The sequence below is a fragment of the Priapulus caudatus genome, unplaced genomic scaffold (assembly GCF_000485595.1).
Source record: "Priapulus caudatus unplaced genomic scaffold, Priapulus_caudatus-5.0.1 Scaffold613, whole genome shotgun sequence".
Classification (NCBI taxonomy): Eukaryota; Metazoa; Priapulida; class Priapulimorpha; order Priapulimorphida; family Priapulidae; genus Priapulus; species Priapulus caudatus.
In genome coordinates, this window is record NW_014577674.1 from 97,539 (window position 1) to 113,926 (window position 16,388).

Below are 16,388 nucleotides of genomic sequence, written 5' to 3' on the forward strand. Positions count from 1 at the left end.
CTCCAGACGCCGCGTCGTTACATGACATTCCGTGAGAAACAATGCAATACAAACTGATGCGGCCATGATGCCGAGGCGAGCCGAGGATTGACACTTTGTGTCCTCCAATCACAGCCTACGCCGCACCTCCCTTTGAAATTTTGATAGGTGGGGACCCATCACAGTACCAAATCGCCGATCTCAAGAACTAAGGCATTCTGCTAGGCTAGAACGGTTTTCTACGATAGAGTTTGGCACAAAAACGAAAATAACACGTCGTTTAGCGCACTGCGCTACGTACTTTTGTTGCATTTTTGCATCTCCGTAATCAGAATAAGCCCCGCCTTCTTCGTTGATGGGCATGAATGGGGCGTCACCGACGTGACCAGTTCCTATACCGACTGTGTTTACTTTTCGTAAATAATGAAATGCCCGGCCGATGCTAGACTGGTACCCGTTTGCCACTTTCACTCCGGCAAGTATCCTTCGCTACACTGACGCTGTTAGTGTAGCGTGTGGAACTGTCGACCGGGTACCAGTCTAGGCCGATGCCAAACTGCATGCAGTGCACCTTCGTACACTCAGGATACTCGTATAATTTCACTCTTGCTTCTATTGTATGATTTCCATAATTTTGCTCTTTTGCCCATGATAATATTTCCCTCATCATGAACCTACATTTTTCAGTTCGGACTCTTATCATATCGTTATAACCCCCTATATCATTAATTAAATCCCCTAGGTATGAATATTTGGTGCATTTTTTAATTACTTGGTTGCCTATTAATATCTCCTTCTCTATCCTTTCTTTGTTGGTGAATTTTACAACTATTGTATTTGTTTTGTTCATATTAAGTTCGAATCTTTTTGATTCAGCTAATCTGGAGCATGACTGAGCGATTTTTGTTACTGTTTTATAATTTCCAATTCCTAGAATATCGTCCATATATAATCATTGTCATCTTCTAAAACTACAGACCATCCGCTGACCGCTGTGGAGACGTGCGCCGGGCCTCGAATTTGGCGCACGTCTCCACTGCGGACAGCGCTTCATACTTGAACATCCCCGCGGAACTGCGCGTCTCATCCGCACGCAGCGCTTAGGATCAACAGCAAAGCTGTGCCACGCAATCTTGTATCATGTCTCTCTGGATTACATGACAGGCAGTGAAACACCATCATGTGCCGTGACATCTAATATTTGTACCATCGAGCCCTGCGACACTGGGATGTTACACTATTCGATGATAGCATATTGGGGCTTTACAGCATGATCCCTGAGACGCCATGCTGTTTTATCGGGATTCCATTAGGTAGTAGTATTCGGTAGTACGTGACCCAGTATTCATTTCTTCGCGATGTTCCCCACTACGATGCCACAACAACCAATACTGTTACACAGCATACCCTGATACAGCGAGCCTCTGTGCCGTCACGTGCGTGTTGACGCACATTGATTACGTAGGAAGGTATAAATACACTAATGAGATTGGAGTCGGCACCTGAGTACCACGCCGACGTGAATTACAATTTGACGGGAAAATGCTTAGGAGTGTAATTTGTAAGTAAAGCCGCCATATCAGGATATCTTAATACATCTAGAAACGTCCAACCTACGCAATGCTTTATGCTCTGTTTGGGTAATTAGTCTCGCCATCGGAATTTGTTTCCGTAATTCCATAGCGTGCATCTTAAAGGAGGAGTGACTTTGTTGGCGTTCGCAATTTGGCATCTTCAGCTTAACCACTGGCAATACTCATAAATGTTTTCGGCATTTAAAAGTCAGGACACAATCTGCTGTAGAAGAGAGGGATTTATTGGTGGTAATTGGTTGAATTATGTCAACAATTGGTGGGTCCTAGAATTTTCCGAGAGATTCGAGCAAGGATAAACCTCCTTTTATCTACGTTTTTGAACGGTTGCGATACCATACATACCTGCAACCGCTGCCTACATAGCAGGTCATGGGCATAAGTGAGTCTAATGTTACATTTATTGTGCCGTGTACATGCCTCATGACATCGCGCGTCAGCGAAAACAAATTTGCTTTGAGTGGAAACGCGAATATTTAATTTAGTTTTTTCCCGATTTATAAGAAGTGCATGTGATTTAATTAGGCCGCCTGCATCGAGTCAGTGAACATCGTGTGTATGTGTTAGCCGCTTCTACTGAGGCAATGTAATTGCATAATTATAAATGCACTTCGCATGTATTAGTGATGTCTCAGGATTATGATTTGTTAACTTTTCTCTTGTATGAAAAAATAACATGACGGCCGGGGACACGTGCTAATACATCTGCATGAAAATACACACGCATGTCCACTCATATACAGTGAGCCTCATATTGTAAATGGTGGTCACAACCTACATCGTGGACCTATTCCCAGTTCCTCCCCCAAATGTGCTTACAATTACGCGCCATTATATTTGAGTAAATTGGCCTTTTAGTTGGGCACGATCTCCTAATGGAGGAAGACACTATTGGGCATGTTGCCATCGCTTTGCATACAAAGCAGACTACTCTCCGCGACTCGCATGTTAGTTACTTTATGGGAACAGGCACGCTCCTAATTTATTTGATTTTATTCAATTTGGATCTGCTAGTTGAAAAGATAAAAGTTCTATTGCTATGACGCAATTGAATATTACAAATGTTGTATACTTAAACTGGAGAATTCTGCATATTAATTTGATAAAAAAAAATAGCAGCGTCAGATTTCAATTGGAGGTTGTCTGTGCAATTTCGATGCACATTAGTGTCAGCCGCAATGAATCTTATTGTTAATGTCAATTTCAACTGCAATATTCTTTTTAATGTCAGTGATAATGAAAATGTAACTGAGTTTGTATACCAAATTCAAGTGCCAAAATTTCAATGTGAACGCAAATCCGAACGTAATCGTAACGGTAATAATAAACTTGAACGCAAGCGTAAGCGTAAATGCAAACCACATACCTGCTGCTCCTTCTCGTATTCCAGCTTCATTCTAGACTCGATGCAGTTACGTGTGTCGAGGAACGTGTGCCGGTGAGCGATGTCCGTCATCCACTTGTGATAGAGACCAGCCAGATTCATGCAGAGGAATATCACTCCGTTTGCAACCAACTGTGTCATGTGAAGGGCATGAAGCTAGTGAATCGCAATAGCAGCTTGACTACTGATACAAAGTAGGGAGTCATGCATGGAATGGCGAAGTATTATTGGGTATGATTTGGGTGGATGGATGGATGGATGGATGGATGGATGGATGGATGGATGGATGGATGGATGGATGGATGGATGGATGGATGGATGGATGGTCCATGGATGGATGGATGGATGGATGGATGGATGGATGGCGATGGATGCGAATTCGATGGTATGGATGGTATGGATGGATGGATGAATGGATGCATGGATGGATGGATGGGATGCGGTATGGATGGCATGGGATGGATGGCATATGGATGATGGATGGATGGATGGCATGGATGGATGGTATGGCATGCGGATGGATGATGGATGGATGGAGGGATGGATGGTCTATGATGGATGGATGGATGGATGGATGGACTGGATGATGGATGGATGGCCATGCCATCGGATGGATGGATGGATGCATGGCCATGGATGGCTATGGATGCCATGGATGGATGGGATGGATGGATGGATGGTGGATGGGTATGGATGGATGGCCGAGGATGGATAGGACTGGATGGCATGGACATGGAATGGCGTATGGCATGGATGGGATGGGATGGAATGGGATGGATCGGCATGGATGGATGGCAATGGATGGATGGCATGGCTATGGATGGATGGATGATGGATGGATGGATGGATGATGGATGGCTATGGGATGTATTGGATGGATGGGCCATGGATGGATTTGGAGTGGAATGGATGGATGGATGGATGGATGGATGGATAGATGGATGGATGAGTAATGGATGGATGGATGGCATGGATGGATGGATGGAGGCGATGGATGGATGGATGGATGGATGGATGGATGGATCGGATGGATGGATGGGGATGGATGGATGATGGCATGGATGGATGGATGTGATGAGATCGGATGGAGGATGGATGGATGGATGGAGGTATGGATGGGATGGATGGATCTGGAGGATGGATGGGATGGATTGGATGGTATGGATGATGGCATGAGGGGATGGATGGATAAATATAGATAGATAGATAGATAGATAGATAGATAGATAGATAGATAGATAGATAGATAGATAGATAGATAGATAGATAGATAGATAGATAGATAGATAGATAGATAGATAGATAGATAGATAGATAGATAGATTATATGGCCAATTTTGATTTTTTTGTATTTGACAATGAATCTGTCTTCTGCTGAGTCTATAGCTGCGATTCTATAAGTATAAAAGCCCACTGATTACCTGCTTGGCAAGGCAGCCCGTGTCCTTGGCAAGCAGCCCGGATATGATGAGGTGCGCAGCGGCACTGCCGGCGCCTGCCAGTACTGCTTGCATCCTGTTTACGGGCATCATCGTGTGTATGAAGAGAATGCTGGCCATCATAAACGCTACATCGTCCGTCACCTGCAAACCGACGAGTTCGATTCTGTCAGACATTCATTCACGCACGTGTCTCTGCACGAAAGCCACGTAAGTGATCTGTTAAATCGATCTGATCGATTCGTGCGGCTCCGCGTGGGCGTGTGGCCGTCGGTGATTGCCACGGGCGGTCTCCCCATACATGTAGATTCTTCTACAGCGTGGTGCTGATGTGCTAAAGCGCGATGCTCACGCGTAATTAACTATCAACGCAACACCTGACGTATCAGATTGAGCCATTTTGCACCTGCTTTTACGCACGTAGATGTGAATTAGCTCACTGACACATTGACCTCGCCGTAGGCTATAGTACTTAACTCATTTTGAAGCCAAGTTAGTTGGTAGCGATCCAAACTCTGGTCGTGGAGCTAGCTGTCGGACTACAAACGACATTTACGGAACCTATAGTAATCCCTGATCCAAATAAAAATAATTCGTACAATTCTATGAACATGTTTAACGTAATTAGAACCCCCGTACGTACTGAAAATGGACGCATACCTTGTATATGGCTTCTCGACCCGCGAGTTCAATTAGGTTTCAGCTATGGTTTAATAGAGATATGACTTGACGAGATGCAGACGTCTTCGACAATCGTTTGCACGGTCGTCGTTGGACGGGTGGATTATTTGAGCACGGCTGCAGGTTTAACCGGAAGAGGTGCTTCATGCAGCGTCGGATGGTAATATTGGTAACCGTATGCAGGTTTGTCTGCGAACAGCGCACTCTACGAGCGAGAACCCTCTCTCTCGTGGATTATTCTGCAGGAAGGGGGTATTTGCGCGCCACGTTGTGACTCCATCCACAAACACCACGCGGGAACACATATAATGACTCGCACGTCTTGTCAGATGAGCATGTAATGTGATATCGCACCGTAAGCTGGTGAAATTACGATACTAACTTGTTCATCGGTACCGAGGGACCGGGGCATGGCTAACTTACACCTCCAGCCTGATATGTGATAAAGGTTCAATGCTTTTAGGCGTATTAATACCCGTGGCGTGAGTCCCTGCACTCGAGAAATATTTAATTTGCGCTCGGAATATTTTCTACTGAGTTTTCATAATATTTATATTTTATAACAGGTGTAGGTCTGGATTGTTGTGTGGCAACTGGAATCTCTAAAACATGGTAATTAAATAATTAAAATAAATACATTACATTATAGCCTAGAACTCGACTAGCGGCAGCCATTCTGTGTTACTGTAACAAATTTCTTTCTTTTTTTAGCAATCCATCCTAATCCTCTGAGAAAATTTCTCTATTAATTACGCACTGTATAGTTGCAAATCAGATATCATTTTGAAAGGTCTATTAGTTTATTGTTACATGGAGTTGTATATCACAAAATATGAAGGCAATAATTGTTGAACTATTACGATTATAGCAGAAATAGCGCATTAATTAATTGCTAATAACACCTCATCCGTTTACAGGGCACGCCGCATTTCAGCTCCTATTGTTCACAGCTGCCCAGTACTGATCTTGTTTCTGACACTGAAGCTAGTCTGAGGCTGGCGTTTTTGCGTCATTACTGGTTCATTTATGTCTCATTGCTAAAAAGGAAGGAACGGCATTTTTCTTCGTCATCCGTGCCTCAAGAGACTCCAATGTTGAACGTTGAGATTTTACACGTTGAAAAACTTCTCTGCCTGATTAGGATTTGAACTATAACAGTCTTTAATTTGGCGTGAAAACTCGACACGCTAACCAATGAGCAACGGGTACTTATTTTAGTCAGTACTGATATTACAGCATCCACCTTCGTGCATAGCCTGGCACGACGGATATAACCATCCAGAAAGATCATGACTATTTTCCGTGTAATATAACCGGATATTATAGAAGTTTAATTATAGAAAAAACGGCACAGTAATTTATACTCATTCGGATTACAGTTAAGGCGCGTGACAAACGACGTAATTTGTAATGCTTTTACCAGCCGTGCTGGTGTTGTTATGTAACCTCATCAAAACCCTAAAGCTTGCACCTCGACGGTGCAAGACGTGATTAAGATCGTCATTATCTTGTTAGACAAGTAGCCGTTCATACTAGTTACGGTAATTATACATCAGAGAGCCCTGTGAGTCATTGTCGAGCTTGTGACACGACTCCCCAGCCGCTGATGTCTCTCTCTTACTGGTCGCGTCACGTTTGTTGGCGGAGGCCGCGGCTTGTGTAATGACGTAGATATCGCATTATTTAACCTAGTATAAAACCTAGCGACACGGGTCGTTGAACTTAAGCAGCATCACGTCATATGTTATTTTAGGCGAGACAAATAGTAGTCAAGGCAACAAGCGAAGGACGCCACCCAGCCATCCCGAGAAACTGAGTCACTGGAACACGAGTAAAAGTTATCACCCACGACGGCAGAGTGACAGTTTAGTACCTATAGAAGGACATCACAGTTTGATGTCGCATGCCGACTGATGAAGATCAAACAACGAAGGCCGCCGACAAATGTGAACTATGTGAACTATGAGAACATGAATCGAACTGCCGCGATTCCCACACCAGATTCAAGAAGCATCCACAGCTTCTTACCTTCAGTCACCCATAAAAATGTTGGAGATGACGACACGTCTTGCACCACCATCGTCAACAAGGCCTTGACCACGCTCGGGCCACGCATACCTCCAGAAGCATAAATACCGACCGATTTAGACAGAAAGAGAGACACCGTCCCACGGTGCCTGACAGTTCACGACGCTATCAGCACCGTCGCTGCTCTCACCTGCTCTCGTCACCACGCTACCGTCGCCGCCGGACATCACTGACTGAGGACCTGTCTGCTGCCTGCGACCTGCAGGACTCCACGCTCGTAACACGTTTTTAGGTCGAAGATATGAATTACTTGTAACGCGTATTTGATTATTGGACTGCATAGCTACCTATGTAATTGTCACTATGATGTTCATTATTAAAGAATAGAGTAACCGTAGTAATTCTGTGGTTATAGCATTATACTGTCTGTGGCTTAAGTGCAATAGCACACGTATCTGTTGTACAACCGAACCTGCTCACGCTATACGATCACACGCGCCTGCTATACGTAGAACACCCGAGCTTTTATATACTTGCATGCGACTTAATTACGTTAATTATGTTGAGGAACTGCGGGCGCGTTTCACAAAACTCCGCTAAAGTTCTCCGCTAAGTTGTCCGTTCGCTGATTAGCGAACGGAGGCATAACGGAGAACTTAGCGAACGGACAACTCCTGTTTCACGAACGTTCCGCTATGCCTTCGCTAAATAGCGGAGGACAGCAGACAGTCAGCTGGCAGATAACTACAAACATGTGTTGCAGTTGCTAGGTTACGTTCTATCATATACATAAGCAACAGCGCTGTGACAGAGATAGCTCTAGAACTAACGCTATAGATTTAGTGTGTGTGTGTGTGTGTGTGTGTGTGTGTGTGTGGTTGTGTGTGCTGTGGTCTGTGTGTGTGTCTCTCTCTCTCTCTCTATCTCTGTGTGTGTGTGTGTGTGTGTTGTGTGTTGTGTGTGTGTGTGTGTGTTGTGTGTGTGTGTTGTTGTGTGTGGGGGTGCGTGGGGCGTGTGCGTGTGCGTGTGCATGTGTGTGTGTAGTGTGTGTGGTGTGTGTGTGTGTATGTATGTGTGTGTGTGTGGTGTGCGTGTGTTGTGTGTGTGTATGTATGCTGTGTGCGTGTGTGTGTATCGTATGTGTGTGCGTTGTGTGTGTATGTTGTGTATGCGTGTGTGACGCACATGTAATGTTCACACGCATGCACGCACACACGCATGCAGCACATGCACGCATATACGTCTGGACACAGCACACACACACACACACACACACCACACACACACACACACACGACACACACACACACACACACACACACACACACACACACACACACACACACAATCATTGCATGCATGGTAAACTAGTTACACAACCTTTGTCATACTCCTAGTGCAGAGTTTAAACAAATTCTTTTTCCCAATAACACGCACGATAAACAGCCAAGACTATTTTTATTACAAAAGCTTTTATTTCATGGTAGTTTAGTGCGAATTTTGCATTTTTATGGGTTTTATATACACCATAGAGCGCTCCGCTAAATTTAGCGGGACGTGCAGGAGCTCCCGCAAAAGTTGTCCGCTAAAGTGCGGTAAAAAGCGAGCGACTTTAGCGAACGGAGGTTCGTGAAACGCGTCCACCGCTATTTAGCGGACAACTCGGGAGTTAGCGGAGGAGATAGCGGATAATATAGCGAACGGACCTTTGTGAAACGCGCCCAGCTGCAGGGGTCGATTCGCAACAGTCGTCTATCGAAATTATAAATTTCAATGATAAAATTTATTAATCGTTGTTATTTTGAATCTATTATGTTATCCCAGTTTTAACAAATTAAAAATATTTATCCACATATAATATCCTATACAAGTTGTAGGTACTTTGACCCTACCATTTATTTTATACGGTTACTATTGGTTTTACCTACCTGATTACTTGTCAACCCTCGTACTATCACTCACTTGGGCGGCCTCGATATATATCAGCCGAGCGGCCCGAGCCCGAACACAGCATCCCCACAACCCCTGATCCCGCATTAGTCCCGCCAGCTCGCTGGTCGTCTCCACCCCAGCGTCCCTTTTCATTATATCAATGTATATATATCTCCTATATTTATATGTTCTCCTTGGCCGTCCCCGGCCTCTGGGTCTATGGGAAGGCTACCAGAGCACAGTTCTATACCTATTCCTCGTACTATATAAGAAAATTTGACACTCTAACACTATTTCGATATACCGAGCGTTTTTATGCGTTGGTAATTATAGAAATTTACAATTATTATATACGAACCCTGAAGTACGAATGACATGTGCGCAGGTCAGAGATATTTCTGTTTCGAAAATTCGTCTAGACTCGGATGATTTGTAAATGAGAGCTCCACAAGGGTCGATTTGTTAACAAATTCCGTGCTAGAACATACACACTGTGATTTACGTTGGACATAATGACCTAACATTTACAGTTCACTTTTGCGGAAACAGTTGGATGCCGACCAAGTTAACACACCACGTATGTATAGACGCAGCATGCATGCAGCTAACAGCCTCGCTAGGGTTTAACAACAAGATTCCGCGTGTGCGTATTGGCGGCATTCGTCCGTTCCTCGGTATATTTCGGTGTACTGTACGGGCGTTGGGTGGGTATATTATGAACGCGGCTTCCCAGCCGATAGACTTGCCAGTCTGGTGAGATAACGTATTTTGCGGGATGAGACCGATGGGGAGGTGGGATTAACGCATGCATGCGGACACATTATTATACCTCTAGCAGACCACTGCATTGAGGTGTTACATAACTACAGGCAGAATTACGTATTTAAACGGGGTATACTGTATACGCCTGTGTGTATGTGTGTGTGTGTGTGTGTGTGTGTGTGTGTGTGTGTGTGTGTGTGTTTGTGTGTGTGTGTGCGCGCGCGTGCATGCATGCATGTGCGTGCTTGCGTGTTTGCATGTGCGGTGCGTAAGCGTAAAAATACCCGGCCGCATACGCATTCCAATTCAGAGGGATATACTTTGAATTTAATAACTATATTGCCATATTATTAGTTTAGTTTTATAAACAATAGAAGTGAGGTGTTATATCAGTTATGAGTTTCTGTGTGTATTTACGGTAGGCACGAGGCTGGAAACGCGGCTATCCGATCATAGGATTGAGGTAAATTATTCAAAGATACGAAAATTCAATAATAGAGTTTATAAAAGCGTTATAACCGAGGAGCATTAACGTACGCGGGGCGTTGATAGCAGCGCAGTGCGCGTGTTGTCGACGCTCCGCGCTTCATATTCAGCCAGTGCTTATGCGCACGCGCTCCTCTCTCATGATCCTGGTCTGTAATATAGCATGAATACGCGTATAGCGGTGTGAACCCGTAGTAACAGTTTCGCTGCGGTGACTACAGCGCCTGCACTACGTCACCCGGCCAGCGACTCAATGTACTTCAATGTAGGGGTTTAGCAGTGGAGACGGGAGGACTCACGGCGAGTGTGTAGAAGTTGCCAGCATTAGAGCGGGGCGGAGCATGAACACTTTCTTCAAGCTTCGGTCCTCTCTAGTCATGAGTGTGTGAAAGCTTTGCGAGCTACGTGCCTAAATGTAACACGACGCTATCGACGCATCTTGACGTTTTGCCGCAAAACGGTGCTGTTCACTTCATTCATCTCTCTTCCCTCGACTGCTATCCGACGCGTGTGAGAGAGAAAGAGATGCGAGTAAGCGAGTGAGACCACAGAATTGTCACGAGGCAGGCCATAATAACGGGAACAAATGCTTCCCGTTACAGACGCAAAAGGTGCGGAGCGTGCGGCGTATATAGTATCCGCTCTCTAGCATTGACGACGGGGTGCAGATAGTGGAATCGATGCAGCTCTGCCCTGACTACACGTGTAATAGGGGGGTGCTACAAGAAAACCTCACTCGATGCACGGATCCCCCTTCATCGGTGAAAGTGCCGTGCACTATGTGCGTAGTATACAAGTACGCGCGCGCGTGTAGTGTGTTTTCTCGTCTTCTAATTACCGCCCGTGACAGCCGTCCCAACACTTAATCTAAAAGTAATTAACTGCATCAGAATGATGAGCATACTCTAATTATGCGCGACGGTTCGGCATTTTTTTGTCTAGATCAAGCATTAGTCCGTTTTAGCGCAGTTTTTTAATACTCGTGACAACTAGTTTGATCATTGTTACGCGTTGCTCGACGAAGCATTCAATATGCTGATTATATACTCTGCTAATTAAAGCTGCCATCATTACATTTTGAGCGCAGTGTGTTTACTAACACAGGTGCTATTTAAGCAATGCACTGGAACGTGTTTATTGTGCAATGTAACAAAGATAACATACCTGTTTGATATATTTACAACGTTTGTGGTAATTATAGTAACGGGGGAAGATGACTATACGAGTGTGCACGCGTAAATACAAAAATAGCCCACGGCGTTTATATAGCATTTCGCAATCTATATTGCTATTTGATTCGCTGCTTAAACAGCAGAATTGCGGTGCTATCCGTTCTTAATTCATGTGGCGCACGACAATTATACACGAGGCATGAAATGCCGGGAAGTTGATTATCTGACGATATTATCAAGTAAATTACGAGACGTAAAGATCAGAAAATTCCATGAATATCGGCTTATTGCTCCTTAACAATTCTATGTTCCGCTCGAACAGGCACGGAGCGATCGCTATATGAGCCACACCTCCAGCCGTCACCTCGCTCTTGTTCAATATACTGATAATATGCTAAAGTAATTGAGATTGCCACGCTTCTTAGCTTCTTAGCTTCCCTTCGGTCGTGTTCGGCCTTCGGCCGTGTTTAACTTAGTGATATATGTCAAACTAACTGCTATTTCCTAACGTCGTGGCTTATTAGAGGCGGATAGACCTTCGCAACTGGAACAAATTGTCGCGTCCTAAGCCGGTAATACACGCGTGTGGATTTTTCTCAGATATCAGGCGCGATCTCATAGCGCGAGGTTATGTACGCACGCATTATACACGCGCACCTGAAGGGATCGAGATCGAGTAAAGCTCGGCGTTATCGGGGGCTCGCGAGAGAATTTCTTGCCAAGGCTCGACGATGTATCACTGGTTGTGCATGACAAGCACGCCTACGTCATCGCCCAAACCGCCAAACTGCACGGCGTGTCTCGGGGTGATGCTAACACTTCTTAATGCGAATGTTCGCGGAAACCGAGCGGCCTACCGTTACAAACAACGTCCCGGGTAAAAATAAAATCTACATTACCCCCACACAGAGCTGTTCAACTAAAAATCTACAATTGTATGAATAATTAATAATGCGGAAAAAATTATCGGCTTCTCGACCCCAGGTGTAAATAGGGTTGGTGTCTCTCGTTCACCAGTACGTTACCAGCTGTGGTAAGTAGAGAAGGTTGGGTGTAATTCCCGCTCACCTGTGGGTGGCGGTAAGTAACGAAGGTTGGGTGTAATTCCCGCTCACCTGTGGGTCGCGGTAAGTAACGAAGGTTGGGTGTAATTCCCGCTCACCTGTGGGTCGCGGTAAGTAACGAAGGTTGGGTGTAATTCCCGCTCACCTGTGGGTCGCGGTAAGTAACGAAGGTTGGGTGTAATTCCCGCTCACCTGTGGGTGGCGGTAAGTAACGAAGGTTGGGTGTAATTCCCGCTCACCTGTGCATCACGGTAAGTAACGAAGGTTGGATGTAATTCCCGCTCACCTGTGGGTCACGGTAAGTAACGAAGGTTGGATGTAATTCTCGCTCACCTGTGGGTCGGGTACAGTAACGAACGGTGGGTGTAATTCCCGGCTCACCTGTGGGTGCGCGTAAGTAACGAAGTTGGGTGTAATTCCGCCACTCACCTGTGGGTCCGGGTAAGTAACGAAGGTTGGATGTAATTCCCACTCACCTGTGGGTGGCGGTAAGTAACGAAGGTTGGATGTAATTCCCACTCACCTGTGGGTGGCGGTAAGTAACGAAGGTTGGATGTAATTCCCGCTCACGGCTGTGGTCGCCGTACAGTAAACGAAGGTTTGGGTGTAAATTCTCCGCTCACCTGTGGGTCGGCGGTAAGTTTTTTTTAAAGTTTAGTAACGAATGGTTGGGTGTAATTCCCGCTCACGCTGTGGGTCGGCGTAAGTAACGAAGGTGGTGTAATTCCCGCTCACCTGTGGGTCGGCGGTAAGTAACGAGGTTGGGTGTATTCCCGCTCAGCGAGGCTGTGGGTCGGGTAAGTAAACGAAGGTTTGGTGTAATTTCCCCGCTCCACCTGTGGTCGCGGTAAGTAAGACGAAGGTGGGTGGTAATTCGCGGGCGCACTGTGGGTCGCGTAAAGTAGAAGGTTGGGTGTAATTCGCGCTCACCTGTGGGTCGCGCGGTAAGTAACGAAGGTTGGGTGTAATTCCCGCTCACCTGTTGGTGCGGTAAGTAACGAAGGTTGGATGTAATTCCGGCTTCAGCTCTGTGGGTGGCGTAAGTAAGCGAAGGTTGGGTGTAATTCGCCCGCTTTTCACCTGTGGGTCGCGTAAGTAACGAAGGTTTGGGTGTAAATTCCCGACTCACCTGTGGGTGGCTGGTCACGACCATCGGTACGAATACGACAGCGAGGAGACACATCCACGTGAGGACGGCCATGCACAGTGCGAAGCGGCGGAAGAGCGCCTCCACACTGACGCAGACGGAGAGCAATAAGGTGAGGCCCGTTGTAATGCTCAGCGTGATCAGCTGCGGTAGAATGTCCATGTGGTCCTGTACATGACATTTAACATACATAAATATACATACATACGTACATACAGGTGAAAGAGCGCCATCCACGTGTGTGTGTGTGTGTGTGTGTGTGTGTGTGCGTGCGTGCGTGCGTGCGTGCGTGCGTGTGCGTGTGCGTGTGCGTGCGTGCGTGTGCGGTGCGCGTGCGCGTGTGCGTGTGTGTGTTGTGTGTGTGTGTGTGTGTGTTGTGTGCGCTGCATAGCTTGTCGTGGCGTGTGTGTGTGTGTGTGTGTGTGGCTGTGTGTGTGCGCGCGGTGCTTTGTGTTGCGTGTGTGTGTGTGTGATTGTGTGTGTGTGTGTGTGTTGCGTGCGTGCTTAGTGTGCGTATACATTCGTAAAAATATCATATCGTAATACGTATGGGCATGGTGGTATATGCGGCGTGCGCTGCCGTGCGGTGCGTGCGTGCGTGTGTGCATGCGCGCGTGTGTGTGCGTGCGGGCGCACGCGGCATGCATAGTTTTGTGCGTCATGAACTATTTATATATCAAGATATCAAAGATAATACTGATAAAGATTTATATACTAATAAATTCAAGTTGGTTGCTGAATGCACGAATATATCGCAAGAATTTTGACAGCGCTAGACGTATAAGCTTACATCGCTAAGCCTAAATATCTTTTACAGAGCAATCTTTCTCATCAACGTGGTAGAAGAGTACACGCCCAATCACGTGCATGCGATAAGTTACCGTCTATATTAATCCCTTATTTGCTCAGCTGTGCTAACGTGTTAAGTCGTACGTGGTTCGCGCATTAGATAGATAGCTCTTGATATAATTTTAATTATGCGATAGCGCTGTGTCACGGCGTTAGATGTTCAAAAATAACTAGCTTTGTCGATTGTCAGCTGGTATCAGTGTGGTCAGACGCAGACAAAAGAACGCCAGCAGCCACGACTAACCGCGACCAAGTAACATGGTCATTGCTTAACTGATACTAACCAGTGGGCCTAAAGTGTGTCCACAGACAACAGTGACCACCGTTAATAGTGACCCCAGCTAACAGTGACCACAGCTAACAGTGACCACAGCTAACAGTGACCACGCGGAACAAGTGACCACAGACTAACAAGTGACCACGCGCCTAGTAGTAATCACAGCTAATAGTGACACCACTAACAGTGACCACAGCGAACAGTGACTTACGCGCTAACAGTGACTAATTACCAACACGCAACAGTGACCACCGCTAGCACGTGACCACCGCTGAATAGCTGACCACCACTAACAGTACCACCACTAACAGCGACCCACGCTAACAGTGACCACAGCTAACAGTGACCACAGCTAACAGTGACCACCGCTAACAGTGACCACCGCTAACAGTGACTACCACCGCTAACAGTGACCACAGCTAACAGTAACCACATGCAGCTAATAGTGACCACAGCTACAGTGACCACAGCTAACAGTGACCACAGCTAACAGTGACCACCGCTAACAGTGACCACAGCTAACAGTGACCACAGCTAACAGTGACCACAGCTAACAGTGCGACCTAACATGACCACAGCTTACAGCTGACGAGGACCGACAAGAGCTGACCACCCCCTTAACAGCTGACTTCCACCGCTGCAATAACCACCGCTCAAACGAGTGACTAACTCACAGCTACAGTGACCACAGCTAACAGTGACCACCACTAACAGTGACCACGGATAACAGTGACCACAGCTAACAGTGACCACAGCTAACAGTGACTACCACCACTAATTACCAGCACGGCCGTGTACGTACCCCATTATCAAAGGCGACGATGAAGATAATGAACGTAACTCCGTAGATAGTGACGAGGATCAGAAGTGCCATGAACAACGAGTGCTTCAGGCGCAAGCAGTAGCGTGTGTAGAGTTCCTCTAGATCCATCTCTTTGAATCGTTGCTGTAATAAAAATACAACACGCTGTATCCATGACGATGGCAGATGTGCAAATATGTGATCGTTTGCGTACCGTAAGCTCTATGTGTGAGGCATAATTACCACTGCTGCGCTTTCAATTTGAATACAGCATATATTATTTATTACATATTAATCAGCAGCGTAGTAGTAGCAGCGGCAGCGGCAGCAGAAGCAGCAGCAACAACATCAGTAGCAGTAGCAGTAGCAATAGCAGTGGTAGCAGTAGCAGCAGCAGTGGCAGTGGCAGCGGCAGCGGCAGCAGAAGCAGCAGCAACAACATCAGTAGCAGTAGCAGTAGCAATAGCAGTGGTAGCAGTAGCAGCAGCAGTGGCAGTGGCAGCGGCAGCGGCAGCAGAAGCAGCAGCAACAACATCAGTAGCAGTAGCAGTAGCAATAGCAGTGGTAGCAGTAGCAGCAGCAGTGGCAGTGGCAGCGGCAGCGGCAGCAGAAGCAGCAGCAACAACATCAGTAGCAGTAGCAGTAGCAATAGCAGTGGTAGCAGTAGCAGCAGCAGTGGCAGTGGCAGCGGCAGCGGCAGCGGCGGCAGAAGCAGCAACAGTAGCAACAGCAGCAGCAGCAGCAACAGCCGCAGCAACAGCAACAGCAGCAGCAGCAGCAGCAGCAGCAGCAGC

The 16,388-nt window shown here is 46.3% G+C and overlaps 1 protein-coding gene across 5 annotated transcripts in view; it reads right to left on the bottom strand.

Moving 5' to 3' along the window:
• Positions 1-16,388, bottom strand: part of LOC106812154 (adenylate cyclase type 2-like) — an 86,303-nt gene that overhangs the window by 15,913 nt on the left and 54,002 nt on the right. For all 5 annotated transcript variants that reach the window (XM_014815950.1, XM_014815954.1, XM_014815951.1 and 2 more), the window contains 4 exons: positions 15,595-15,738; positions 13,649-13,834; positions 4,377-4,538; positions 2,938-3,087 (listed from right to left, as the gene is read on the bottom strand). In XM_014815950.1, coding sequence (XP_014671436.1) covers positions 2,938-3,087; positions 4,377-4,538; positions 13,649-13,834; positions 15,595-15,738 — 642 coding nt within the window. The remainder of the gene's footprint in view (positions 1-2,937; positions 3,088-4,376; positions 4,539-13,648; positions 13,835-15,594; positions 15,739-16,388) is intronic.